The 26,839-nt window shown below is 39.9% G+C and overlaps 3 protein-coding genes across 3 annotated transcripts in view; 1 reads left to right on the top strand and 2 right to left on the bottom strand.

Moving 5' to 3' along the window:
* LOC308110542 (neuronal acetylcholine receptor subunit alpha-7-like) overlaps window positions 1-11,891 on the bottom strand; it is a 35,018-nt gene extending 23,127 nt beyond the window's left edge. The window contains exon 1 of the mRNA XM_080464906.1: window positions 11,739-11,891. Coding sequence (XP_080321032.1) covers window positions 11,739-11,808 — 70 coding nt within the window. The 5' untranslated portion in view covers window positions 11,809-11,891. The remainder of the gene's footprint in view (window positions 1-11,738) is intronic.
* Window positions 11,892-18,191: 6,300 nt separating this feature from the next.
* Window positions 18,192-19,263, top strand: LOC308111346 (uncharacterized protein C3orf85-like; the record flags this gene model as incomplete). Its single annotated transcript, XM_080466208.1, has 4 exons — window positions 18,192-18,246; window positions 18,470-18,594; window positions 18,678-18,763; window positions 19,050-19,263. 4 exons carry the CDS (start codon window positions 18,192-18,194, stop codon window positions 19,126-19,128), a joined length of 345 nt encoding a protein of 114 aa, XP_080322334.1. The 3' UTR covers window positions 19,129-19,263.
* A 511-nt stretch (window positions 19,264-19,774) lies between these two features.
* Window positions 19,775-26,550, bottom strand: LOC308110719 (neuronal acetylcholine receptor subunit non-alpha-2-like). Its single transcript, XM_080465214.1, has 6 exons — window positions 26,239-26,550; window positions 24,942-25,093; window positions 22,685-22,729; window positions 22,280-22,389; window positions 20,923-21,838; window positions 19,775-20,830 (listed from the first exon to the last, which is right to left on the bottom strand). The coding sequence occupies exons 1-6, from the start codon at window positions 26,303-26,305 to the stop codon at window positions 20,666-20,668; spliced, it is 1,455 nt and encodes a 484-aa protein (XP_080321340.1). The 5' UTR covers window positions 26,306-26,550; the 3' UTR covers window positions 19,775-20,665.
* Window positions 26,551-26,839: the final 289 nt, after the last annotated feature.

Genomic DNA, 26,839 nt, shown 5'->3' with positions numbered 1-26,839 from the left:
CCCATAGATGGCGTACAATAAAGACTGTATGTATGTGTATGAAACACGCACGCACTGTCAGTGCTGAGAGTTGGTGAAGTTTTACAATCTGAGGTGATTGGGATGATGCGCCTGTTGGTCTGACTCTCATCACCAATATTGATCCTCCTCACCTCACTTTCCATATACACTGAACACTGTCCCAAAATAGACACACACACACGTCCATACTCAGCTGACAATGACCTTGACGTTATCCATTTAACTATGAATTGGTTTGTGTTGATTTATCAGCCCTTTGTCAGTCGACTCGCTCCTGATCGGTGTTTATGATGTGGTTTATGGTGTTTTGATTCTTTTATGGTATTTTGAAGTTTTATGGGTTTTTCGATGCTTTTATATAAACTACTCAGTGTGTTTTGAATTGCTCCTAGGGGATGAATACATTTATTTGACTTGACTAGACTTGACGTTGGGCTTCTGATAAACCCTTATTCTCATAATCTGTTGAGTCTCTATCATTTATTGTACTTTGCTTATCTGGTATAGAATAGGAGAGCGCCAGTGTAAATACTTTCCAACACCCCGTAAAAAATCCTAATAAAATACATTCACATTTGTGGTTGTAATGTGTCAAAATGTGGAAAAGTTCAAGGTGTATGAATACTTTCAAGCCACTGTATGTACTACATTTGAAGTACACATGGTAATTGCACATAAAAATGTCACCTCAACACTGTAATGTAGAAAATAAGATAAGATAAGATAAGATAAGATAAGATAAGATAAGATATCCCTTTATTTATCTCGCATGTGGAGAAATTTGTAGAATATATGTAAATGTGTTTTTAATGGGTATTTAATGGGGAAATGTATACATATATATATATACACACACACTGCCACTGATGAGCGGATACAATATGTATTCATTCTGTACATACATGCAGGTACTGAGATGGAAGTAAAACAGAACAAAACAGAAAACCAGACATCCACACAATGTGCATGTGAAAGAGGACGAGAGCCCTGTGATCATATGAAGAGGAGTACAGCTTTTGCTGGCGTGGTGCTGATTAGCCCACTGAAGCTATAATGAGGAGAGTTATGGCAGGACCCAGCCTGAGGTCAGACACAAAGAAGCAACAAGAAGCTGCTCTGCACAGAGAAATCCTTTTCATGGCTTCTATGGAGCCACGCAGACTTGGCTTAACACAGCACACCCATGTATGCCCGCCACCCACATCAACTTTCTTCTGTATAAGTTGGATTGATCCACAGACACATGCGTAGTCACTGTAATGGTTGTCGACACTTTTTCAAGCCACGCTATTATCTTTTGTTCTCTCCGTAAACATGTTTTGACAGGACGACAAGGCAAACGCTCCAAAGGTTGTTTTTCCTCTCAAAAATACAGCCTCAATAAATCAACAAGCAGAACTACAAAGTGTCTGCTCGTACACGCACAATCAAATTTGCATAGACGTGCGCGCAGAAATTCCAATACAGCTGCATCCCGACGCAGCCCCGCAGCTGCTTTCCTCCTCTTTTATTACAGTGGAATGTGGCGTGAGGGCCAAACAAACATAGCTAAACTAATAAACTCAGTGGAGGAGAATTGAAAGCGCCGGCTCAGTAGCTGCTTGCTTGTCTCATAAAACCGTATTTACACAGAATTAAATAATCAAACAAAACAAACCAACCCGCCAACTTTAATTTGTGAGCAAACATAACACACAAGGGGATGACAGATCAGATCGTCTCATTAATGAAGCTGATATGAGATGCTGGAATGAAGACATCAGTTTTCCAAACACAGTAAGAGGCACAGTCATAAATCTCCAGCAGCGGGAATTGAGAGAGGGAGGTAACAGGAGCAGAGTCGATGGCTCCTCTGTTTTACTCCGAGCTTTGCATTTGCAATTCTTCCTGTTTGAGAATTTACATGAGTAAGAAATTATTTGAAGCAATAAAGTTGGTGTGGCTTGTGAAGGATTTCAAATTAGCAAAATTTTGTCAAAACATTCCTCCTAGTAAAATAAGCTGTGTTGTGTTTTGCCCCTTTTCTTTGATGAAGCACCTTTTACTCCCACTCAGGGCAACAACACTTGTACTCAACTAACGAAAGTAGTGCGGCACACAATATGCACATCTACCAACATAACATGAAAATTACATTCAGCAAATAACAACAAAACATTAATAAATCTTGAAATGCCTCTCAAACAGCAACCTAAACTTGACATGTTTTATTGAGGAACGCCTACAAAATGTTGAGCAGCACATCAACAAAGAATGGTCATTGAAATGTCAATTGTCAAGCAGACTCTACAAACTCATATTCCGTCCAACTTTATCCTTAAATTGAGGACATGATTTGTTTTCAATTGATCCTGACATTTAAATACCAAAGTCTGTGTGAAAATTTCAAGCTTAACCTTCGAGGATTGTAGAGCCTTTAGCCTACAATCCTTAACGGTGAGTTGTCAACACTGAATCACCAGAAAGAAAAAATAGGATGAGGGCACCAGCATAAAATGTCTCGGGGTCGGGGGAAAGCCTTTTTCTTAGTTATGGCTTAATCTGTAATCTATTTTATGTTTAAAAATGTAAAAAAAAAAATTAAAAAATTTAAAAAAATCAAAAATTTTAAATTTAAAAATAAAAAAATTTTTAATAAAAAAATAAAAAAAATTTAAATTTAAAAATTTAAAAAGACAAAAATTTTAAAATTTAAAAAGTCAAAAATTTAAAAGGTAAAAAATAAGAAAATAAAAAAATTTATTTAAACTGAATTCATTGAAGGTGTAGTCAATATATAAAAACGGTATAATGTTTAAAATAGAACCACTAGTGTAACAATAATGTCAGTTGCAGACTACTTACAGTTCATAAAGGCTATCCAGATAATTACCTTTGGTTGCTTATGATGCCTGGATAAAAAAAATTTAAAAATCTAACGTTCAATCAAAAATGACTCATTCAAGTGTGTCCGGTTGTGTGACTGAAGTTATTGTAGCTGTTCTTGGTCATACCAATATCTATTTTTTTTTCTTTTTTCAATTTAGACTTTTAAAAAAATCTTTCTGTCATGGTCCACGTGCTTTTGTGAGATTCTAACTCTGTCTCTCGTTTCTGGCTTCTGATTGCTGTCCTGATGAGTTTCACCTGTGCCTGAGTGTGTGATTGTCTTCACCTGGTGGCTTCAGTATATGTGGGGTGTTAGCTGTGTGTTCTGGTTGCCAGTCCGTCTGTGCTCCTTGTGAATAACACTCCTGTGGCTGTCTTTGTCTCCAGTGAATCTTTGTTTGCTCTTGTGATATTTTTATTGCCTTTTTTTTTATTAAAATTTTTTTTATTCGGTGGTGTTTGCGTCTTGAGTCCTCTCTTGAGCCAAACCCGAAACCTTCTCCATACTTTACTGTGCTCCTCGAGCCCTCAGACATACAAGTTGTCTGATTACACGCTAATATCAAAACGTTTCTAAACAACAACAGCAAACACAATCCTCCCTGAGTTCATGACTAAAAATGTCAACATTTGTCCATATCAAGTCTATGAAAAGGTTAAATGTTTGAAGATTTGTCCAAATTAGTGATTATCGAGACGGAGTACAACAGAAACCGTGTAAATCAATCACGGAGTTATGTTAAGGTCAAAACTATTAAAGGCACTGCATTATCACTGGACACAGAGAAGGTCAAGAAATAATCGCTCTAGTCTGGGGAACTTTCTGCAGCTTGGTCGTGTCTTTGGTACTTTCTGCTTCTGTCACAAAAGTTTCTCCTGCATCTTGTTGGGACAGTTTCAATATGCTACATAGTGCTGTGTAGCTGCACAGCAACAAATAACACCGTTACTGGAAAAATAATCCTTTCCCCTCCTGACCTAAAGGCTCATTTCATGTTGCAGCATTGGTGAAAAAACAAACAAACAAAAAAAGCGGTAGGGTTAGGGCCACTGTTAACCAATTACAGGAGTGGAATATAAGATATTTCCTATCCACTTGTCTTTAACACCACAAACAAATGGAATCTCAATATTGAAAATCAAATGTTTCTCACCTTTCTGACCATAACAACAAGAAGTGAGCAAGCAACTGCAATAGTCATAGAAATAGAAGTTATACAGGAGAGCAGCTGTACCGGGTCATATTAAATTATATAGGTGTATTTAATGAGAGAGCAGCAGTCTAGTGGATATATTCAAGAAAAAATATTTTTTGCCCCTGACAAGCCTATAACTTATTCAACAATATACACAGCAAACAGGATGGCTAGTTGGGTTGTAGGATCTCCGACTGTCAAGCAGACAGCAACCCACTGAGGATGTGTGTTTTATCTCTTTCCAGATAACTTCTATTAGGTTCTTCCTCTGGGTCTGACCACCTGTTTCCCCTGAAGTGTGTGTTAGAGTCTTTATCAACGTCACAACGCTGAGGCACTGATGACTGCTGATTCACCTTCCAAGACAACTAGAAGAGAGAGAACCCTAAAAAATACAACAGCCTCTGATAGATGTGCATCTGTGCAGCTCTGCACAACAACATAAAAGAGGAACGGAGCTGCAGAGTGGATTCAGGATCCACTGTGTCCACTACAAACGCCTTCAGTGAGGATATGTACTCGCCCGCTAAGGGATGGAGCTTTACTTTTGCCTCCATCAAGAAACATTGACTGGAGGTAAGAAGAAGAAGCAGCAAAAGGAAGTTTAGTTCTGTTTCCCACAGACACACCCATTGATATTGTTCCTTCAAAACTATTATAAGTTGATGAATAATAGAACACATCACTTTCTAGACAATAACACATTTTCGGGCACTTATCTTCAAATATAAAAAAATAAATAATAATTTAGAGACATTTGTATCCCTTTAAGAGATTTTTTTTAAACAATCAATTGTAAAATATTAAATCAGTTTTACACAGAAATTGTGTTTGATGATGTTAATTGATGCTGAAGTAAATGTTGCATTCATTTAAAAAAGATATCAAAAAGCCCTCAACAGAAATCTTAATCAAACTATTCCAGAGGCTAAAATGCCTCTCAGAATTATTAACTATTCTAATATGTCACAAAAATTCTCATCTTTGCATTTAAATGTTGGCCTGCTGACAGCTGCCACAGTCATCCCAACTTTCTCCTCCACAGACCATTCCCAATTTTACCACAACAACAATACTTGCCTGTTAAATGTTTCAGATTGAACCTCCTCTGCTGTCAATCTTGAGTTACTGGCAGACAGAATAATATCAGTCTGACTTTACGGAAAATGCAAAAAGAGGCTGATCTCTTGGCACCACAGCGTCTCTGAAGTCATGCCCACACTGGAGGATGAAAATAAATACATTTCACGATGTGTCCTTTGAGACCAAACCAATTTAAATGCGCAATACCTTGACGTCAACATTTATTTGAAGAAAATTGGCTGTGACTGCTATCGCACTGATTGTTGTGAATGGAAAATGAAGAAAAATTATAATTTTGGTCCACGTATATATATGTATATATATATTTCATGCCTTTTACTCTGAGGTGATGAGACGGACTGTCCACAAATTTGTCGCAATGACCTTAAATCTGCCTGTACTGGGAAAGAAATCCAGCTTCGGTTGTCAGAATATGACAGTTTGATATAGAAACATTGACCTGGGAGTTGTGAGATGGGATTCGCTTTGGAATGAATCCAACCATCAGAACAAACAGTGAGGACAGGCTTCGAAATTGATACTGACAACAAAAGGCAAACCTCTTCTAGAATGGGAACGGTCAGAAAGTGAGTGATAAAACTAAAGGAAAATATTCACAGGATCATTTTGTTTAGAATGTATTCAGATCAAACGTATGCGAAAGGGACGAAAACGATCAAACTTTAAATCAGTGACAGTCAGAAATGTGAGATTTGGTGAATTAACTCAACATTCACCGTGTTGAGTGAGGTATTTAAAAAAAACAAAAACAAAAAGTAGCAAGGTTTATTTAGGTTTCTCAGAATATGAACAAGCACAGCAGGAGACGAGCTGATGATGATGTGTCCGGAGTGATTTCTCAACCCATGACCCTCAGTAGAATTCTTGTTATAAGAAGTGGTGCACAGATTACTGTGATTAGAAGCGGTTTTGGATGACATGAACAAATCTAAGGTGAAACCAGAAATACATATGATACCCTTCTCTTCTCAGTTTTTCCCACCTCCTTCATCCCACCCACATTTGCTATTTTCCTGTAATTTCTTCATTCTTCTCCGTGTTAACGGCACCTCTCTCCCTCATCCATCTCCAAACTATTTGTATCAGTCCAGTCTTTCTTTAATTACTCCTTTGCTTGTTTCAGCTGAATGAGTGCATAATAGAGCCGATCAGGTTCAAAAGAAACTAAACTGACGACAAAAAAGCAGCATGATAATCGATAATGTCACCTTCAGAGGCGAGCCACCGTCCTGTACGACAGGGTCATTTCAGGCAGAGGGCAAATGGGGCTGAACAGACAGGTAGAAGGTGACCAGTGTAAACTGATCTGTTCCAACTGTGAATTAACAAATATGTTTGTTTGGGATGGCATCAAAGCAGCACAGTGTCACTCCCTCTTTTTGTCACACATGATCATATACTGAGAAATTGAGCTGCGCAATATTGCCCCATTTAATATTTTTACTGGTTCAATGCATTCAGATGAGGCTTCCAAGCATACTCATCAGACAGTCTCTCTCGCTCTCGCTCTCGCTCTCGCTCTCGCTCTCTCTCTCTCTCTCTCAGATAAGGTTATTTTAGGCAGAGCACGAAATGACCACAATTACATCAGGGTGTTTTAATGCTTCTGAATCGCCCAACTAAACCCATCCTGGCTGAGCAGCGCCGCAAAGCGCATACAAATTGAGCACAATTGTGGTTTTTGTTCTTCAGTCTTTTTCTGCCAAGGTAATCTCCTATACTGATGTACATTAGGTAATCTACTATAATATTAAACAGGATTTTAGTACTCTAAGGCTTTTTTTGGGGGGGGGGGCAAAAGCGATGACATCAGATTTCTAAAGATGACACTGACCTTACTAAGATGATAAAAAATATAAAATATAGCAGTTTTTAATGTTCACTACCAAAAGATATCCATATAAGAAATAAAGTGGTTTCATATATTTTTTTTGACAAAAAGCAGTTTTCTCGATTTATGACCCACAAGGTTTAAGCTGCCTGACATATTCAAATGGTTATCTCTAAAGACTCTTAAGGGAGGAATCGTCTCTACTGCTGCCCAGACAAGAGAAATCCACCGCACGTCACAACTGTTTTACCCTGTGGTGGCTTACAGGAGGATCGGCCCTGTCCCAGCTGGAAGGCGGGTTCCACCCTGGTCAGGATGGTGGTTACTTTTAAACATGTTCTTGAAATGTTCCAAAGTCTGAGTGACCTGACCACTGCTGCAGCCATGTTTGTCTGCAGCTGAAGTGTAACCGACTGTAGTTCACACCAGTGATCTTGCTGCGAGGCAGACTGGGGTTAACACAGGGCCTCCAGCGCAGCCGGGGCCCCTGAGCTTCGAAGTGATGTAACATGAGTCCTGATGAATAAACAGTAAGGACACTGCAACGTTCTGGTGACCGACGAAGGGGACGAGAACAGATTTGGAAAGCTTTAAAAAGAAATAGATAAAAAATTCACTTATTTTCACATCAATTTAGTTGAATAGTGATTTAAACGCAGCCAGCAAGTTCTTTTAATGGAGACTTGTCTCTTAAAAAAAAAAAGGACATAAAGCACAAACATAAAATCACGCAACACCGCAGAAAGGAAGATTTATCAGTGCTTAGGACGAAATGTTTCACATACATCATACTCGCTCAAGAACTTGACACAAAAGAACACATTTATTATTCGGTTATAAAAGAGAGGCATAAAAGGGCCGTGATCCCAGAATGCATTGAGAAAGAGGGACCCGAGTTGTGAACCTGGGAAGGAGGAGGGGGACAGTGCTGCACAAAGGAAGTGTTGACAGACTGTAACTCCCTGAGGGCTTGGAGACTTGAAACCATCATAAATGCTACATATCTGCACGATTAAATGGTGATCCAGATGGAGACCTTGTGACTGACGCCAAACCCAGTAAACTATGTCTAAATTATATTACAATTGTTGAACATAATTTACACATCCATCAAGGTCATAAATATAAAACAGTCTTACATTTGATGTAGTTTGTTTGTCAGAATAATTGAAGTAAGTAACCACTGTAAATCTGGTTTAAAAGATGGATTCTTAAAAGAGAAATGGGGAAATGGCAAACAGTAAAACAGTAACTGGATCGTGATCACGTGCTTCAGTGTCAGTCTAGAAGTTTGAAAAGTGGACTTGGGATCGGACGATTGGAAGTTCCGAGGTACGAACCCCCAGCTGTGGGTCCCTGAGGAAAACCCTCGACCCTCATCAGCTCTCTGAGTTATTATCAATAAAGTCAATAAACTGACGCATAGAACATGATGACGCCTTCGAGTGGCCATCAAAATGTACACTTTCTTGTATTTTGTGATGTTATTTTAGTGTACTTTCCACGTGTACTCCTGTATAAATTCAGTTAGTCTGTTTGAGTTTATCAGTCATTGGAGGGTGAAATTGATCAGGCAATTTATAGCTGCCATGCAGAACTTAAGGTAGAACAACTTTATGAAAACAACAAACGGCAACAAAAAAGTGACGATACACGACCGCAGACAGCCCTTTCAGGTCTGACAGCATTTATTAAGTAGCTCTGAATACACACCGTCTCTCTACGTGTGCACTGACTTAATTAAGGTCACATCTAAACAGGCAGAGGTCTGGCACCTCATTATTTCATCATCAATCATTTGGCCGGGGGAATGAACCAGCCGAGGGAGGTCAGGAGTGAAACATCCAGATGTTCACAGGCTTCAAACCTACATCTTGACCCCGGCGGCTCGCCTATTACCCAGTCTGTCTGGAACTGCAGATGTCAGAGGAGTAATGTGAGGTGGAGATAAGACACGGGCCAAAGAAATAGGTCCATTTGAGTTGAGGTGGAGGAACATAGTGTGTTTAAGTCATGAACAGAAGAGAAATTGTAATACAACTAAAAAAAAAGAAAAATCAAACATGAGAGTCACGTGTTCCTCATATTACAAAAAGCGACTTGACATATAATTATCCTGTGCGATTTCATATTTAATGCTTGGCTATGCTCTGAAAGCTTTCATTTTATGCTTAAGTGTCATGTAGCGGTGTCTTCAACAAAGTCAAAGCTCTGCGATGAAAAAAGGTTGTACTTGTACGAGTGTATCACTAGAATTAAAGTTCACACACTGAAGTGGATCCGAAAGCACGTCTGTCACTCAAAGTAAAAGGATTGGAGAGTGTAGAAACGGAGGCACATGAACAAGGAGTAGAAGAGAAGTAAATGAGATTTTGGGAATAAAAGAAAAGATTAGTCGACTAAAGAATTTATCTCACTACATTTACTTCGAAACTAAAATGGTTTTCCAAAATTGCCATTGATCATTTGGAACAAGTGGGACGTTGAACCCAAGAGAGGAGTCACAGATTCATCCATTAACACATCACTCCCAGCATCATCTGACTGGCCGCAGTGGTAAGCGGGGATCAGAATATATGCTGTTGTGAGTTGATGGAGTTTTGGACGGATGAATTCATATAGGAGAGGTTTATAATCTATGGTTAAGGGCTCAGTGTCCTAAGACCCGTGGATGTTTAATCCTAATCCGGGGGGCTAAGACCTGTGCTGTGGTGCAACACTGAGTGCATGGCTAATACATCTCACTCCTGATGACCACAGACCTACTGTTTTCTGGAGCTAAATCAAGAACTGTCACAGACAACGTGTGTTCAGAGGTTTACCGGCATATACTTCAGCTCTTGCCATTTTATTGCTGATTATGGAGAAACCAGGAGGAGGACACTCTGCGCAAGACAGCATGAGAAAACGATGCTTAAACACTGAGTGAGATGCTGCACTGAAGTCAACCATCATATTATTACTGAGTCTTTGCCGGTCAGTCTCACTCCCATGAGATTGACGTTCTTATAGAGAGTGAGAGTTAGAGAGAGGTTGAATGACTTGTTGAATCGCTGTAACTGTTTTCCTCATTTCTGTCTTCACTGTTTTGAGAATTAATCACCTCCACAAGTAGATGTTGAACATCCTTATCAGAGTCGATCCCTCGACTGTGTGTCCATTCTGTGCACGGAACCAACACAGGTTGCTGAAAACTCATCCTTCAGCTGCAAAGAAAAGGACGTGTCCTCCGTCTTCTGTTTGGGATACTGTCTAGTGTTTCCCTTGACAGACTAAAGCTGCTTATCAAACCACAGTGAATGTGCCGACTCTTGGGCTTACAAGCGGCTAGCAGACTCTTTAATCTCCAAACTCAAAGCCAAGCGAGCTGCTCTCCAGCCACTGACGGTCACATCCTGACATTCCAATATGAGGAGATGCTGAGATATCACTGTTCTTTATTGTGAAGATATCTGTGATAATTCTTTCATTTGGAGTCGGTGGGTAAAAAAATCCAAGCGTTGATGTGCACAGTACCATGATTTTCACTACTTTGATTTATATCCATCCATCTTTTATATTGCTTCATTCAACTGAGGGCGCTGGAGCCAATCCCATCTCACGATGGGAAAGCTACTTCATTTTCAACATGATTACATTTTAAGATCTAGATTAAAGTGGAAAAACTTAATTGTTAAAGTGGCGGTGGGTAAGTCTTCACCCTTTGTACACTTTGCCATTTCGTCCTTATCTGCAAACTGAAAAACCGTATCTGTCTTTTGGACAGTCTCCAGAGAGTTCACAAGGTAACTGCTGCATATTAACATTCTCTTGTCATTAAACAGTAATAAAGCTCATGAAAAAAATAAAAACTGAGATTCAATCATGGCTTGTTATGTTGTACATCCTGTTCACTCGTTTTAGTCTCTGCTTCAGTCACTAATGGCTTCTCTCCTCCCCACAAGGTGACAAGTGACTGGATCAGCAGATGAAGTGAGGAGAGTGGAAGGTGACCAACTGAAAAGTGCGTGCACGTACACACACGCACACACACACACACACACACACACACACACACACACACACACACACACACACACACACACACACACACACGGTCTGAAAGCAAATAGCTGGAGCAAAGTCGCCATGTCAGTAACTGTTGAGTATGCACCCCAGATGTTACAGATGCTGCTGATGTTGATGATGGGATGCGGCTTATAGGAGATAATTATAGAGTCATGCATGCATCTCAGTGCACACGAATGAGCAGACGTTCAGGCACACACACTCGACATGCACTAAGAGGCATAAACACATGTACACAGTTTTTAAAAACAAACTATTTAGGGGACAAACTGACAAAAGTACACAGGTGTACACAGAACATTTTAACTGATTCACGATAGAATTGTATGGATTCAGTAGCCAATTTTGTTCAATGGCATTACAATTACTTTGAGTCAGTACTTCTGTTTGACATTTACTATGTAAAAATAAGAATTTTTACAGGATGGCAACTCTGCGTTGTTTATTATGATTTAAATAAAACAAAGCCGTATAGATCTATAAAGATTCTCATTAATGTGAATAGTTCCATTCGCCTTCTGCAAATTCCACAGTTCAGCTCATTAACCTTATTTTACTGTAAAGAATATCAGCTCCATCACTCCTGCAAATTCATCTACACTCTGGGGAAAAAACAAGCAAAGTGTCAACTAATGTTTCTCCGAGCTTACCTTTGAAAAGGATTGCTGTCCACACGTAAAATCCAACCGAACATGGTCCCCAGAACTTGTGGCACCGCATCCTGGCACCGCTCAGTGAACTCTGCCGGTGCCCGGCAGTGCGCTCTGTGTCGGCTGCACGGGGGGGGGGGGGGGGCTCTGCTCCGGTGTGGCGGTGGAAGGAGCAGGAGGCAGGATGCAGACTGAGAGGAGGAGGAGGAGGAGGAGGGGGAACGGTGTGTGGGGTATTTAAAAAAAAAAAAAAAAAAAGATGTCAGAGTCAGTGCGTAGAGTGCGGAGTTCAGATTGGCGCGTTGCGCACACACTCTATGCTGCGCTGCGACGCTTAACGACAAAAAAAAAAGTTAATGCGACTAAATGGGCCACTGCGTGCTTGTCTTTCACATTATTCATGACATCGTCCCAAAATGAACTCATCATATGCTATCGTCATACGTCTTATTTTTGCGCATTCAGAAATCCTGGGTTCGACTCCGGGCTCCGCGATAACTGCTTTATTTAACTTTAGCTTGTGATTGGCTGCAGCCAATCTCAGGTGACATTGGGCAAAAGGTGAGGGACACCCCGAACAGCTTGACGGTCCGTCACAGGGCAAATAGACTTATGATCGATTTGCACACAGCAATATTCCTGTTTGACTTGTGGGAAGTAGTGAGGAAACAAAGAACACTACGATACAAAAATACAAACTTCAGGCTTGTTTTTAATAAAACCTCAGTGAGTCATGACTGAAACATCATGCCGTTGCTCGGGATTAATTAGAGGTTTATTACAGATGTTGCAGATATTGTGGTCTTGAATAAAAGCCACTTTTTAACCCCTGAGGCCAGATCATCTTAATAAAACAAAATCAGGATTGAGTTATTTTGAGCATTTTCTATCAGTTATATTGTCTCTGCGGACCTTGGTCATACAGGTAAGAAACCTTAAATGAGGATTCCTCCAGCGTTCCTCACAACTGACAGTGAGTCATTTCAACTATTGCATCACACAGAGCAACCATAGAGGAATGTGAGAGCTATGTGATTTGTTTACTTCGTGTAAAGGACCTGCAGAATAAAGAGGAATTCAACCTTCATATGCTTTAAGAGCTGCTCTGAAAGCATGTTGGGAACATTTTTTTTTCTTATGTGTTTTACAGGGGACCTGACAAATAAAGAAAGTCACGAGTTGAATGGGAATTGAACCACAAGTTAAAACAGACACCTTCTGTAATGCCTGTGGTCTGAATTACTTTTTGTTGTAGCCATTGCATATATATATATATATATATATATATATATATATATATATATATATATATATATATATATATATATATATATATATATATATATATATAAAAGACATGTATGACGGTCAAAATTGGAGAAAGTGAAGACAAAGATGCCCACATCCTGTTGGACTGTATTGTCTCTTGAAGCGTCTGCTCATTCAGCTGAGCTACCTGAATACACAACTTGTTTGAGTAATTTTCCGGACTTGGTCTGCATTAATGATCCCACAAAAAAATCATAGGATATAGAAAAACTGCAGTCGTATCAATTCAATTAATTATGTTGCAAGTTTTAATGTCAGCGGTGATGGAACGATAGACCAGACAATAGGAATGGAGGTGGAACTGAACAGCTCAGTGTGTTCTGGGACAGACATTCACAGACAGAGCAGAGACAAATCACAGGTAAAATAAGTTGAAAATGGAAAATCCACAATGAGGTATTGAGGGTATGGAGCTGGTGGCAGAATGGGTTTTCTCTGCTGGACAGGATTGAAGATTGCATTTCATAAGGTAGGTACAGTCAGCTTAGTCAACCTTTCTTTGCCCCACTGCTGTAAATGACCATTCACGGGCCTGTGCTGTGTCGCACAGCAATTTTCTAAACCCTGGTGTTACAAAGAGGTTCATCAACTGAAGTTTTGTAGCATTTGTCTCGTTTTTATGCCAGACTGGCTCCTAATCAAATGACCTATTTCTTCCATTCCATAAATAATTTCAGTTGGGAATAGGACTCGACAGGCAATGAGGGGGAACACTGCATACTTTCCAAATGTTCTCTCCTCTCAATGGAGCAAAGCTGCATTATCCGAGAACCAGTTTTGTGCCAGTAGTAACAGACCACTTTTTTGTTATTTTTCACACCCCATGTGTGTCTTATTGATCAACATCAGACTGGATTCATGTTGTTAGATCTGATTTGGGACAACACGACGCATCGGTTCTGGCTTTAAGCTGGACTGACAGCCACAGTGAGCTTCATGAAACCTCTGATCGCATCTTTCAGTCTCCCTCATGCTCTCGCATAGCAAACTTAAATTCTGCTGCCAAATGTTAAAGGTTTTTTATAATAACCATCATGAACTATACGGAGGGAGAGACCAGCCCTTCATGTTGAACAACTCGCATTCCTTTTACCAGCAGATCTTAAATAAAATCTCAAATGAAAACAGACTATCTATGGTATTGATATTACTGATCTGTCAAAGACGTGCCACATGACTGAGTAATGAAGTCAACATTCAAGAAAACACATAACCATATGAGTGTTGTTATCCAAATTACACTCCCTGGCATACGCTCAAATACAAGCTGTACATGTGGGGAAGAACATGCAAACCTCGCACAGAAAGGCCGTCAAGCCAGCAATTGAACTGGGGATTGGGAATGAATATGCAAAGGGGAAAAATGAATACTTTTGTGGCTCAGAACCAAAGATTAAGATAAACATACTTTCAGAATCGGGCAGTAGGATCATCGTTTACATTCTTTTGTAGATTAATGCATAGGCTGACTGCCACCTCCTCAAAAGAAGGAAAATAAAATAATACGACAACACATATGAAATGGTTTCAACTTTCAAACTCATAGTAAACCTTTGCTCTCATGTTTCTATCATTGATTTTGAAGCCTAAACTTTATTTGCTCAAGATAAAGGAAAAAGACACAACACGGATTAATATAACCATGAATATAGTGCAGTCTGAACTTGAATAAATTGCTACCTCTCTCCCTGCCACAGTCGCTCCACACAACAGTGTTTTAATCTTTTTTTGCTGTTAACCATTTAACTTAGAGTAAACATAATAAATTATAGTGGCTTACCTTTGCTGTCATGCCTCCACATACCTCCAATGTGTGTAACTCAATTATATTATCTTGATTGGGAATGCTTTAAGATCATTTTGTTCGCAGTTGTTTTTCAGACATTGGAAGCCTTTTCTCTTTCACACACGATTCAGTCACTTGTCAGGCTTTGATCTGGTTTCTTTCCACTCACATGGATGAACGACACACAGCTTGTTCTTTGTTAACCGTGATCAGATTTGTTTGGCGTGTATGACAAAATGAGATGCATGACAAGATAAATCACGTCAAATCTACTTCAGAAGTGGGGAACAAAAAGACTTTGAACTACAATGTGACAGCGTGATGTTTTACGGCTTCCTGGCATTGTCTCAAGGTGGATTACAGTGTTGCTCCATTAGATTATAATTTCCCTGGTGTGTTAAAATGAGCATGCCTACAGTGTCCAAACAGCTTTGTGTGCATTTGGACTATAGATGTGTTTCTCTGTCCTGTACATAATTTTTCCCCTTGGGGAAAATGATTTACAAACACATGTTGTCACACTGTGCAGCCGTTTACACATACAAATGACAGAAATGCACTTTCCCCCCTGCATTTTTAACCATTAAAGTTCATCAAATTTTTGAACTTTCTGCCTTTAGTATCACTATTGCTTGATTCGAGATTCCAACATTAAAAAGATAAGTGCTTGGATTTTTTATTATTATTTGCATGACTGACTCAAACCCCAAGCAATCGATTCTCTTTAAAACACTCCCGACAACCGCCGCCGTCCAAAGAAAGGAAACACATTGTCCTGAAACTATTGAGATGTTAAATCTCAATCAAAGGTCAGTACTTGTAGATTTTCAGCCATTTCAGCACGTTCTGAAGCTTCTGCCACTAAAGCTCCCTTATTGTCTGACTTTGTAAATGGATCCAATCCACTGAAAGATACTGGTAAAGAAGAAAAGGTTAAGAAGAAGAGAAAAGACCAGCGAGAGCGGTTAATTCTCCATCATTTATACATGAGAAGTGTCCCGGTAATGGGCTTAATGTTGTGGCGTTACCTCTGCCTATGTCCTTCTTCTCAATGTCTTTTTTTATTTTTTAATCTCCACACCCTGGATGTATTTTCCTACTACTTGAACCAAGCGGAGCACACGTAATTGCCGACAACAGAATCAGAGCTGTGTTATTCCGCTACTATGAGGATGCATGTGAGCGCCAGAGTAGAAACAAAAACACGATGAGGTTGGTAATATTAATGGAGGACGTGTTCTTATCTCAGCTGACACCTTTTCAAACGTGACACAGCGTGTATGAAACTGTCAAACCTCACGTTGTTTTTTGGGGGTTTTTTTGCTCAACATTTATCTCACCTCTTTTTCCTGTTTCTAAATTAAATATTTGAAATACTCTTCTGTCCCAGTAGGTTGCCTGTGTGCATGTCTGTGATAGAATGGGGTCAGAAGAGTTTTAGTTTGGGGTTTTTTTTTTTCCTGATCTGCTGCCTTTGATGTCTGAGAGACAGGGGTGTGTGTACGTGTGTGTCTGAGTATATGAATTTACTCCATTTTTGCAGTTGCACCTGTATACTTCCATGCAAATTTGTGCACGTTTCCACAGGTTTTTAATTTATAAATGATGGTATTATCTTTTTTTTTTTTTTTTTTTATTATTACAATTTGATGATGTATAATGTTTGCACATATGTGTGATTATTAAGTCCAGGTTCTAAAATGCAGCTGCTTATTCTTGAACCTATTCCTCCTGCATTGTCTTGCAGCCAGCTTGCATTTTTGTGTCTGTACAGGTTTATTATAGGATGCCACAAAAAAGGGCAGAGCTCTCACACACACATAGGAGTTTCCTGGGGAAAAGGTCAGCATGGAGGAAATGGAGACACAGAGTCAAAAAAATCTGGAAAGTGAAGTGAGATATGCGTCGTTTGAGGTGATGTAAGAACAAAAGTTAAAACTCTCCTGAGACATTTTCACAAACACTGTCCAACACAATATTCACATGCTTAGAAATATTTATGAGCGTTTTAAATTATTGATGTTCTTTTAGTTCTTATGTTCCTTATGTCAGTTAACTCTCACCCTCATCTTCACCTTCATGTGATCATTTCCATGTGGCTTCATCAGCAGGGGCGTAAATATTACATCACACGGAGAGAATGCCAGAAATATTCCTCCTTTTAATCTCGAAGATGAGAGGGTTAATGCAGCACCTCAACAAGTAGACCTCAGAATGAAAACCCCTGGGACACACTTTGAAATATCTGAAGTCTTGGTGAGCTTTGAATCACACTCATTAGAGAGAGTGTGTGTGTGTGTTTACTTCAGCTTTCATTAGATCAATATATCATTTTCTCAAATCTCTTCCTGGTTTTGTTCATAATCTACTGGTTCTTAATGAGTTCGAGTTGATCTTGTTTGTTGTAATTTTATTTTTGAACATGTTATAACTGGTGGTTCACAAAACAGGGGGAACTGTTCCTATAAGATCTTAAAAAAAATTTGTGTTGTATTCTGAAAACCAAAAAGCCTGTTGAAGAAACAGTGACTATCCGCCAGTTTTACTTCAGTCACTGTGTACACAGCGCCACCGTGTGGAGGACATGCAGAGGTACATTAATACCGTTGATTGATGCAAAGTAGATCATAACGTTACACGGATTGACGTGTACACACACACACACACACACACACACACACACACACACACACACACACACACACACACACACACCTGCACTCAGGATTAAAACAGGATGAACATTTATAATTTGCTGCTCTACCATATTCAAGAACACTTTTTGACTAACAAAGGTGATAAAACTGGAACATTAACATCCATCATAAAGTAAAATGATACACAATATGAAAGTTGTGGAAGTTAGGTAAAAAAGAAAAGAAAGAAAAAACGTAGATTTTGCTCCAGCCAGGATGTTTGCACTGAGTTTGTTGACTGACTGTTAGTCCACACGGCACCATCTCGATGCTGAAACTCACAACCAGGCTTGTTGCTCCACACTGTGAATGTCTGTGTGTTCAGACGGTCTGCTGAAGTCTTGGCAGTGGGATAGGTGGTTTACTTTGAGCAACCTGCCCTGCCTGATGCTTGAGTCCTTTCATTCCTCGCTGGCTCCTGGTGGAAACTGTGTGAAAGAAACTCTTGTTCAGTTTTTACATGTGGAAGAGAGATTCTTAGCTCCGAGGACTCTCACACACTCGGCTCACAGCTCACACTGCAGGCAAGTCTGATTTTTCACGATTTCTTAAATATCTTTGTAATGTATTTATTTTATGAGAAACTTTAATTTTGAGTGAAAAGCACATGGATTGTGTTTCAGTATCTCCTGAACTGGTGTGATGCTTTCTGGTCCCACAGACATGAAGTGTGTGATCGTCTTGGCTGTTTTGAGTGGTAAGTCGTTGTTTTAACTGAGGTACAATCAAATCTATATCGATGAAACCTGAATTTATTTCATCATCTTCTCAACTAATTTTGCTTTTCCTCCATCAATACTGTCAGTTCACAGTTATATACAGTATTCATTCACACGATATACAAATGTTTTCATTGCAATCTGTCATTTCTTTTCCTCTTTTTTTAAACTGCATTTTTCTGTCATTAACGTTGTGCTCAGGAGTTTTTGCTGCTCCTTTCGTGAAGGAGGATCAGGCAAAACGATTCATCCGACTGAAGAGGCAGGTGGGCTACTGGGACCCAAACCACTCTCAGAACCAGTGGGGTTACACCATTCAGGAGCAGGTAACACCTCGCCGTGCTGTGTGAATGCACAAGATATCTAAAGATGAGCATACTCACAAAATCTGTGTTTTTTTCTTCCTCAGGCTAATGAGTACTGGACTGCAATTCGAACCGATGCTCAGTATTACATGGACATGGGCAACATGATGTTCGACCAGTCTGTGGCCAAGTGAGTACTATTAAACTTTGTTTTACATGATGCTTCACTAATCAAGTTTCAGTATTGTACTTTTTTAGACGTATCCCAGTACTACAACGAAATATGACGACATGCGTAACATTCATAACTTAGTACATCTGATATTTTCATAATTATTATTGCAACTATTGTCCCACTTGGAAAAAATGCACTGACTTGTATGAATGCCTTTCTTGCAGTATAATAAATACCACACTTTTAAAATAGAAGCTGTAATTAGTTTTTTGTGTTTTTAATGTCACTCGTGTTGTTGCAGTGAAAACAACCGGCTCTATATGGAGATGTTACGCAATGCACGAGCTCACCTGGACAGCCAGACCGGGCGCCACGGATAGACAATTGACAAGAGGCTGCAGTGACATCAAAACGTGGACAAAAATGTGATGTGGGTTATAGAATAACCTGGAATACACTAAATATTATATATTACATGAAATAATATCCTGAGCTTCGACTTTGGAGTGCTTCATTCTCCCAGTGATGCCTTTGTTGAATGTGGCACACATTGAAAATATACATTTTAATAAAAAATTATTTGTGTTAACAAATCTAACGAGGCTTTGAGAGTAAAGGGGTTTTCTCCCGGTACTCCAGTTTCCTCCCACAGTCAAGAAAGATGGGTTTGAGAGACTCTATATTTGGCCATTGGTGTGAATAAATTATAAAAACAAAACAAGCTTAAACTTAGTTTACACGACTTTTTTATGAAAGCTTTTGATGGAATGAATCTCAGGGAGCTAATTACATTTTATTGGATCAGAAGGCGGAATTAAAGAAAAAAAAAATAATAGTAAAATAACAGGTCTTATTTTAAGTTATTTATTTTAAACAGTCTTGCCACTTGGTGGCGTCCTTGGATAAAGATTATTTATCTTAGCACTAGAATGGATGGATGGATGGATGGATGGATGGATATTAACTCCTCAAAATTTTTAATCCCAAAACTTTTTTTACCGACTCGAAAAGGAATAAAGCCTCAATGAGTAAAGCCAGTTTTAATAAAGTACAGTAAATCTGAACGGTATAAATGCATTACCTTTGAAGACTGTGTGAAGTAAAAACTTTTTATTGACTCACTATTTTATATTAGTTGAATTATTTGCTCTGAAGCAACAAAACATGAACCACAGTTCTGATTTCAGGACAATAAAGCAGCCAAGGAATGATTATTCATCACAAAACAAAATTGTTCAGATTAAATATCTGTAATCTGAGTATTCATCCATCCTCTCAAACCTTTATTCCCCTCATGTACATAACATCTGCAATGATTCTGCAAACGTGAGTTAACATTTGGTGGCAGCTCTGTTGAGTGTAGAAGGTAGTTTAAAGGTTGTTGGTGGTCGGTTATTGGCTTTAATACAATATGCTTGTTAAAAGTAGCTCCAGCGAGTTGTATTCTGTGCTTCAGTTAAGTGACAACAGTACTGCACTGTACTGTACTGTATCAGGGTGATTGTGCATTAGATTAAAGGGGATGAGCATGAACATTTAAAGCAAAAATGGAGAGGTCAACTACTTGCATAACTAAAAAAAATAAAATCAAGATTTAATTTATAGTCTAATTATACAGTGACTGCAGATTGTTGGACTTTCTCCCTTTGGCGACTAAAAAGCAACACAGGTGGCACCAACTATGTGTGATTGTCTTAACTATGTAAAAAAAAATGCCGTCATTATGGTTTGAAACCTGATCTATACAAAAATATACACGTACCAACCGGCTGGCTGTTTTAATGACACAAAGATTCTATACAAAGGAAATCCGAGTTCCCCTGTGTTGAACTCTTTGTGGTTTCCTCGTACTGGTAACAGGTTTCAGAGGTTGCTACAAGCAGCTCATCTGTTGTCTGCAAAACAGCTGGGTCATTATTAGTGTGAAGGTGGATCCTCAGTTGGAGTTGGAGGAGGGACTTTCATGAACATCTGCAGAGCTGGTGTGAAGATCAAGATGGTTCCCAGAATTGAAACCGTGAGGAAGGCCCACAGAAAGATTCGGTCTAACACCTGCGCAACAAACTTCCAGTCTTGAACCACCTGTGAAAAAAGCAGAAATCCCACACAAATCCAATCGTTAATCCATGATGGTTATTTACCTGGAGTTCTTTCTGAGTTAATGCTATACGCACCTCCCGGATGAAATGCTCCTTGCGAATATGTCTGCTGATGTAGCGCACTGAATAGATCGCTTTCTCCAACATGGTGGCCCAGACCTCGTCTTCCTTCCCATCGGGTGCCGTCTGTCCGTGGGCTCCACCGCTCGTCCTCTGGCCACCTCTCCGACCAGCAGAGCGAGACTTCAACTCGGGGCTTTCAGGAGCCAGCTCCGGGTAGTGGTAGCGGTCGGTGTGTCCTCGCATGCAGAGCAATCTGGGAAGCTTTTGCAGGAAGAGATTTCGAACCCATGGCGACATGGGGTGGTAGGTGGCCGAGGAGCGGTGGTGCACGTTGATGACAAAAACTGTGACAATGATGGAGAGGGTGACGAAGATCATGATGAAGAGAAGGTACTCGCCAATGAGGGGGATGACCTTGGAGGAGGACGGGATGATTTCTTCTATGACCAGGAGGAACACAGTGAGCGACACGAGGACGGAGGTAGAGAGTGACAACTTTTCTCCTTCATCGGATGGGAGGTAGAACACCAGGACAGTCAGAAAGGACAAACCCAAACACGGGATGATGAGGAAGAGCGTGTAGAACAATGGCAGCCTCTTCAGGATGAAGGAATATGTGATGAAGGGGTAGGAATACAAGCCATCCTTCCTGTTCCCTCTGGCACCAGTGGCACTGAGAATCTCCCACTCCCCATTGTCAAAGAAGTCTTTCCGATCAACCTGGTGGTCCATCAGGACTAGATCCACCATGTGACCGTCGTAGGTCCAGGAGCCGAACTTCATGGTGCAGTTTTGGCGGTCGAATGGAAAAAAGGTGACGTCCATGGTGCAGGCCGATTTGTAACTGGCAGGCGGTGTCCAGGTGATGGCACCATTGTACTTCACGATGGCTTTGGTCATCAGGGAACCCTCAAATCTCCCATCAGCGCTGAGGAGATTTGAAGCAACAGTCAAAACAAAATGTATATCACATTTGCAGTAACAAACCTTTCCGATTTATCGTGACTACTTCTGTCCTAAAGTTTATTTTCAATGCAGCTTCAGCGTTTTGCTGCAATTTTTTTTTAATGTGAAACATTTAATACAACTAACATACAGTCATGGGAACATTACTGTACTTTAATATCAGTTGAATAAGTAAAGGCTGTTAAACTATGTGATGGTACACTATTTAATTACCCCACTGTTTCGTAATCTTTATAATAGTGTGTTATATAAGACCAATACACTTCAGGCATACCTTTGACATTAAAGTAGACACATAATGATTCATAATTTATGAACTATATTTTCTTTGTGTTGGTTCTCTTTTCATACTGAGAGTGTCTTGCATTTCACATGAAATCGCTGACTGGTGAAAATTACCCACTTTTCATACAGGACGATATCAGGAAGCCAGATATTTTCTGAGGGAACCCTGATGGATGTGATACCACCGTATTTATCTGGGTTCCATCGCAGTTTATAATCAATCCACTCCTGAGCAAAATAAACACAAAATATCACGTGATACAAAATCATTGGCTTTGCATTTGCGTTTCAGGAAACGAACCACAAAAAGTATAGTTGCCGTAAATAATGAAATGTATTCTACATTCTACTACCTATCTTTTCCCTGCTTCAAAATATATAATGATAAAATCAGAATCAAAATTCATAATTAAATCAGAAATAGCCTGTCTCAGAAACAAATGCTAAATAAATATATTTAAAAAAATGCATTATTTGTAAATTAGATGTCAGTGTGCAGTTTCAGCTCATGTTTATGTCTTACCTGACAGAGCCAGACATTAGTGGTCATGAGCTGGTTCTTCTCATCCTACAAAAAAAAAGGGACCATTAATATTTAAGAAGACAGAAACTAAACCATTATGTCACAATAGTGTTTATTAGGAGTTCATCGAATTATCCCAAAATGCTACTTTTTTATGTACATTAATCACACAAACCTTAAAAAAAACATGTTCTCTTGTTGTTTGCTTGTGTGTAAAAACGTTGTGCATGTTTGCTGACAAGTTTAATCTGTGCAAATCAAAAGCACAGTCAAAAACAGACATATGAGAGTGTTTGTTTGCTTTCAGTTGCTGTTTACTCTTAGCCTCACAGATATGCATTAACAGCTATTGAATAATAAAGCATGTATGCAACATGCCCATATGTGAAGACAATTAAGTTAAGCCAGTCATCACTATCAGTTCTTTTACGCAGATGATTCTCCTCTTACATGGTGCTGTTTGTGCAGTCTATCATGAGGAGGCTGGCTGAAGGTAAACCTAATAATCCAGTGGTGTCAGACACATTTGTTTGTGACTGTCTCTGCCATTTCCTTTGCATAAAAAAAGAAACATAGGATGGTGGGTGAAGTGTACCAAGCTGAAGCAATATAAATACATCAGGAGGTAAATAGAAGAAGACAGGAATAGAGAGATGGAGAGCAGTTAACTTATTTCCACATCGCTGGAGGCATGTTTAAGATGGAGAAGAAACACTGAAGAAGAAAATATTTTACACAGATGTAAATGCTGGAAAAAGTGAAAGAGACATATTCAAAGCTGTTCAATGTATCCAGCCCAGGCCTCAGCTGTCAGAGCCAGTTGGATGTTTTGATGATCACATAGACCAGAGGTGAACCATAATCTAATACAGAGCCATGCAGCAGCCCAGAGAGACTCAGGGGATGTGCACAGCAAAGCCAAGCTGCCGTGTTATGGTTACATCTCTCACCCCCTTCTTCTTTTCCACAATCCAACAGCTCAACCTCCCTGCTGGGCGCCAACCTAAAGGAGTGTTGTTTAATTCATTCTTGGTTGTGTTTGGTGGAAGGAGGAAGGATGAAAAGGTAAATCTAAACTGGATGAAATGAATATTTCAAGCCAAGAGAAGTGGTTCACCTCCATTAGCATTCTCAGTTTTCCCATCTTGAACACCCAAACCATCTCAACCTATCACAGCCAACCTCTGAAATATTGAAAGGGACACTCCAGAGAGAGTCCGTGTAGTTGTAGATATGAAGAGAGTGTTCCAGATCTATTTCAGGACAATGGAAAACTCCTCGCAGTGCCGCTGCCTGACTGTGGCCTGTTTAGTTTCAGCACCACGGACAGCGACACTGCTGAAACAAAGGCATAAACATGTAACTTCGGTTTTGATTATAAAAAAGGGCCCTTGCTCTTGTTGTTTTTCAGCACTTCTTCAGTTTTCCTTTGAGTAGTTGTATGGCTTCATCTCGCAAATACTCTGGGTCTATGTGGGCTCGTTGACCCAATTAATGAGTAGCAGTAAATATGTGAACAACAGCAAAGGAACTTATAATCGATGTTTATGTGTTTGTCTGTGACTTTCTGCCCCATGTCCTCTACTCTCTTCAGGGAAAGTTACAAAAACATCAAGGTGGTTTAGAAATTTGCATTTTGGCCTCACAATAATAATCTTCTAGGTTCAAGTCTGGGTTTATGGCAATTTCTGTATTGAGTTTTCATGTTGTACCTGTGCATGTGTAGGTTTTCTCCAGGTACTCGGGTTTCTGCCCACAGTCCAAAACATGCATTTGAGGTGATTGATGACTTTAAAATCAGCTCAGTTGAATAAAGTGATATAGTACGACAGATGATTGGATCCCAGACTTTGTATAGAATATAATGCACCTTTTTTTTTTAATTGCTGTTCTTCTTTTATGTGCTATACAGTAGGTAACCCTTAGCAAAGAAAACATAATTTAAAAAAGAATCAGAGGCAAAAGTGAGTAGTAATTGGCTTTAGAATAAAACAAAACCCCATAATGAGCTTTGACATCATGTTGAAGGATTCTGCTAAACAATGAAATGTGTGTGTATATGAGATGGAAGCAATAATATTTGCATCTCTGTCCCACATTTATGTACACATCTGCCATAAATAATAGTTTTGATATGTCTGAAACCTTTTTTTTGTAACACTTGCTAAAGAATATTCTAAAGTTAAACAAAAAGTAAAAGCTAAGCTGTTGTGGTCAAATGTTATCAATATGTTTTACTGTGGAGGTGTAAACTAACCACATCAACCAGCTGGGAGATCTTCAGTCCAAAGCGTACTCTAACAGTGTCGTTGGCGCGCTGGATGGGCCTGACCCAGCGCTGGTAACCTTGAAAGAGGTTCTTGAGCAAGGCGTCCTCCATTTCGGCCAAAGACACAAACTGATTTGGAGCTGGTAAAAGAAAAAGAAGCATGAAGTAGATTAACAACTGTCATTCTGCTGTGATTGTTGCTCACAATCTCAAAATACATATCCATGCTATTCTAATCATGAGGGTAATAATGAAGAGGGGATTTTCCCAATTTGCTCTCAATAATGCCTCACTTATTTTGGATATCATCACTACATTTCATCACAAACTGTGACATTTTATAGTCACATAAAAGTTACATGCAGCATATAGATTATGTGCAGTCTATATTAAGGGATGTAATATATCTTTCCTATGATGAACCACAGCAGTAACTATACACAGAGACAGATGGTGATGGTACATCACCCTCAAGGACAGAATGAGAAGTGAGCAATACAGCAATGTTTTGGGCATCAAATGGAGTGAGGATTTTGGAGAATACAGCTGTGTTCAGTGGTTGGGCAGCCGGCATATCGGTTTGCCTGAAGTTGTATGTATTCTCCGAAGGTGACAGAAACTGCTGTATTAATAAGAGTCAGCCATGATAGCAGACACAGGGGACACCAGGTGGTAGACCACATGTGCTTGATGATGGGAAAGGAGCAAGAGTGACCACATGTCACTTGCAGCAGGTTTCTCTTCTGGCTTCACATCTGTCTCGCATCATCTGAGTAAATAAATGCAAAGCTTCCCCTGAGCAAACATACAAACCCACATTGCAGAGCCTTTTTTAGTCCTGTGAGCTGCGACTGTATTTTCAAGGACAGATGAATAGAGCTGGACTCTGATACCTGACTCCTGTGTTCCTGTTTGTTTGATGACCAATCAACTTTCACAGAAAAATGAGCTGGGGCCATCACATTACTGTGGGATTGGAGCTTAAAAACTCATCTGGATAATGCAGTGGAGCGTTACATCCTAGAAAAGTGCCACCATAGTCTAAGATATTCTTACTTTGATTTAGATTAATGAAACAGAGAAATGACAACAAAAGAAATCAACGATGGGGAGCGACCACATCAAGCAGATGGTACTTTTTGTTTGACGAGGCCAACAGAGGTTGTAACATAAGTTAATATAAATCATCGGATGTTCTCTCTTAATCTGGTAGATTTGGTTCACAAAAAGACACAATACGGTCTTGATACGAGAGAAATTGGGGAAAAACGTGTAGTTTTCTCACCGGCGATGCTGGGCAGCAGCAGCGGGTAGGACACCGACAGGAGGAAGGGGAGGACGGACAACTTCATGGTGTTCTCCCGGTGCGTCCGGAGGCGCGTTTCCAGCCTCCTGATACCGGGGCGCCCGTTCAGCTCGAGCCGTTCACTTTACTGGAATAAAGAGACGCCGAAGCTCCCATCTGCGGGGACACTTGTGCGTAAAATAACTCCACTGCAGCTGCTGTACTCCAGCGGGTGTTTGCGCGATGTGCGAGCGCATGTGACCGGTGCGCGTATGTTTTGGGTCGCGGCGTCACGGGAAGCGGTGGTCAACCGGGGAGGCTCTCTGGTGGGAGGGAGGAAGGTGGAAAAGGAGGAGGAGGAGGTGGTGGAGGGATACCCGGGCGGGGCACAGAGAGAAACGCGCTGTTAACGACGCTCTGAGCCACTAAAGCGCGTGTCTTCACTTTTCTCGTGAAGTAATATTAAGCAATATTATTATCATTTCAGGATGTAATTTATGATCAGAGCGATAGAAGGGGCTCAAACAAAGAGCAAGCACAGATAGAGGGTAAAAACTCAATTTTGTTAAAGCAAAAAGTTCACAAACTTCACGTTTCAGTG

This window comes from Lipophrys pholis (genome assembly GCF_963383615.2).
Source record: "Lipophrys pholis genome assembly, chromosome: 6".
Classification (NCBI taxonomy): domain Eukaryota; kingdom Metazoa; phylum Chordata; class Actinopteri; order Blenniiformes; family Blenniidae; genus Lipophrys; species Lipophrys pholis.
This window is presented reverse-complemented; position numbering and strand designations above follow the sequence as displayed.

Excerpts from the sequence above, each read along its gene's own strand:
- LOC308110719 (XM_080465214.1), bottom strand. The coding sequence starts at position 26,305 with ATGAAGTTGTCCGTCCTCCCCTTCCTCCTGTCGGTGTCCTACCCGCTG. Across the intron at positions 25,094-26,238 it reads GCTGCTGCCCAGCATCGCCG|CTCCAAATCAGTTTGTGTCT; the intron begins GTGAGAAAACTA and ends TTCTTTTACCAG. Across the intron at positions 22,390-22,684 it reads CTAATGTCTGGCTCTGTCAG|GAGTGGATTGATTATAAACT; the intron begins GTAAGACATAAA and ends TATTTTGCTCAG.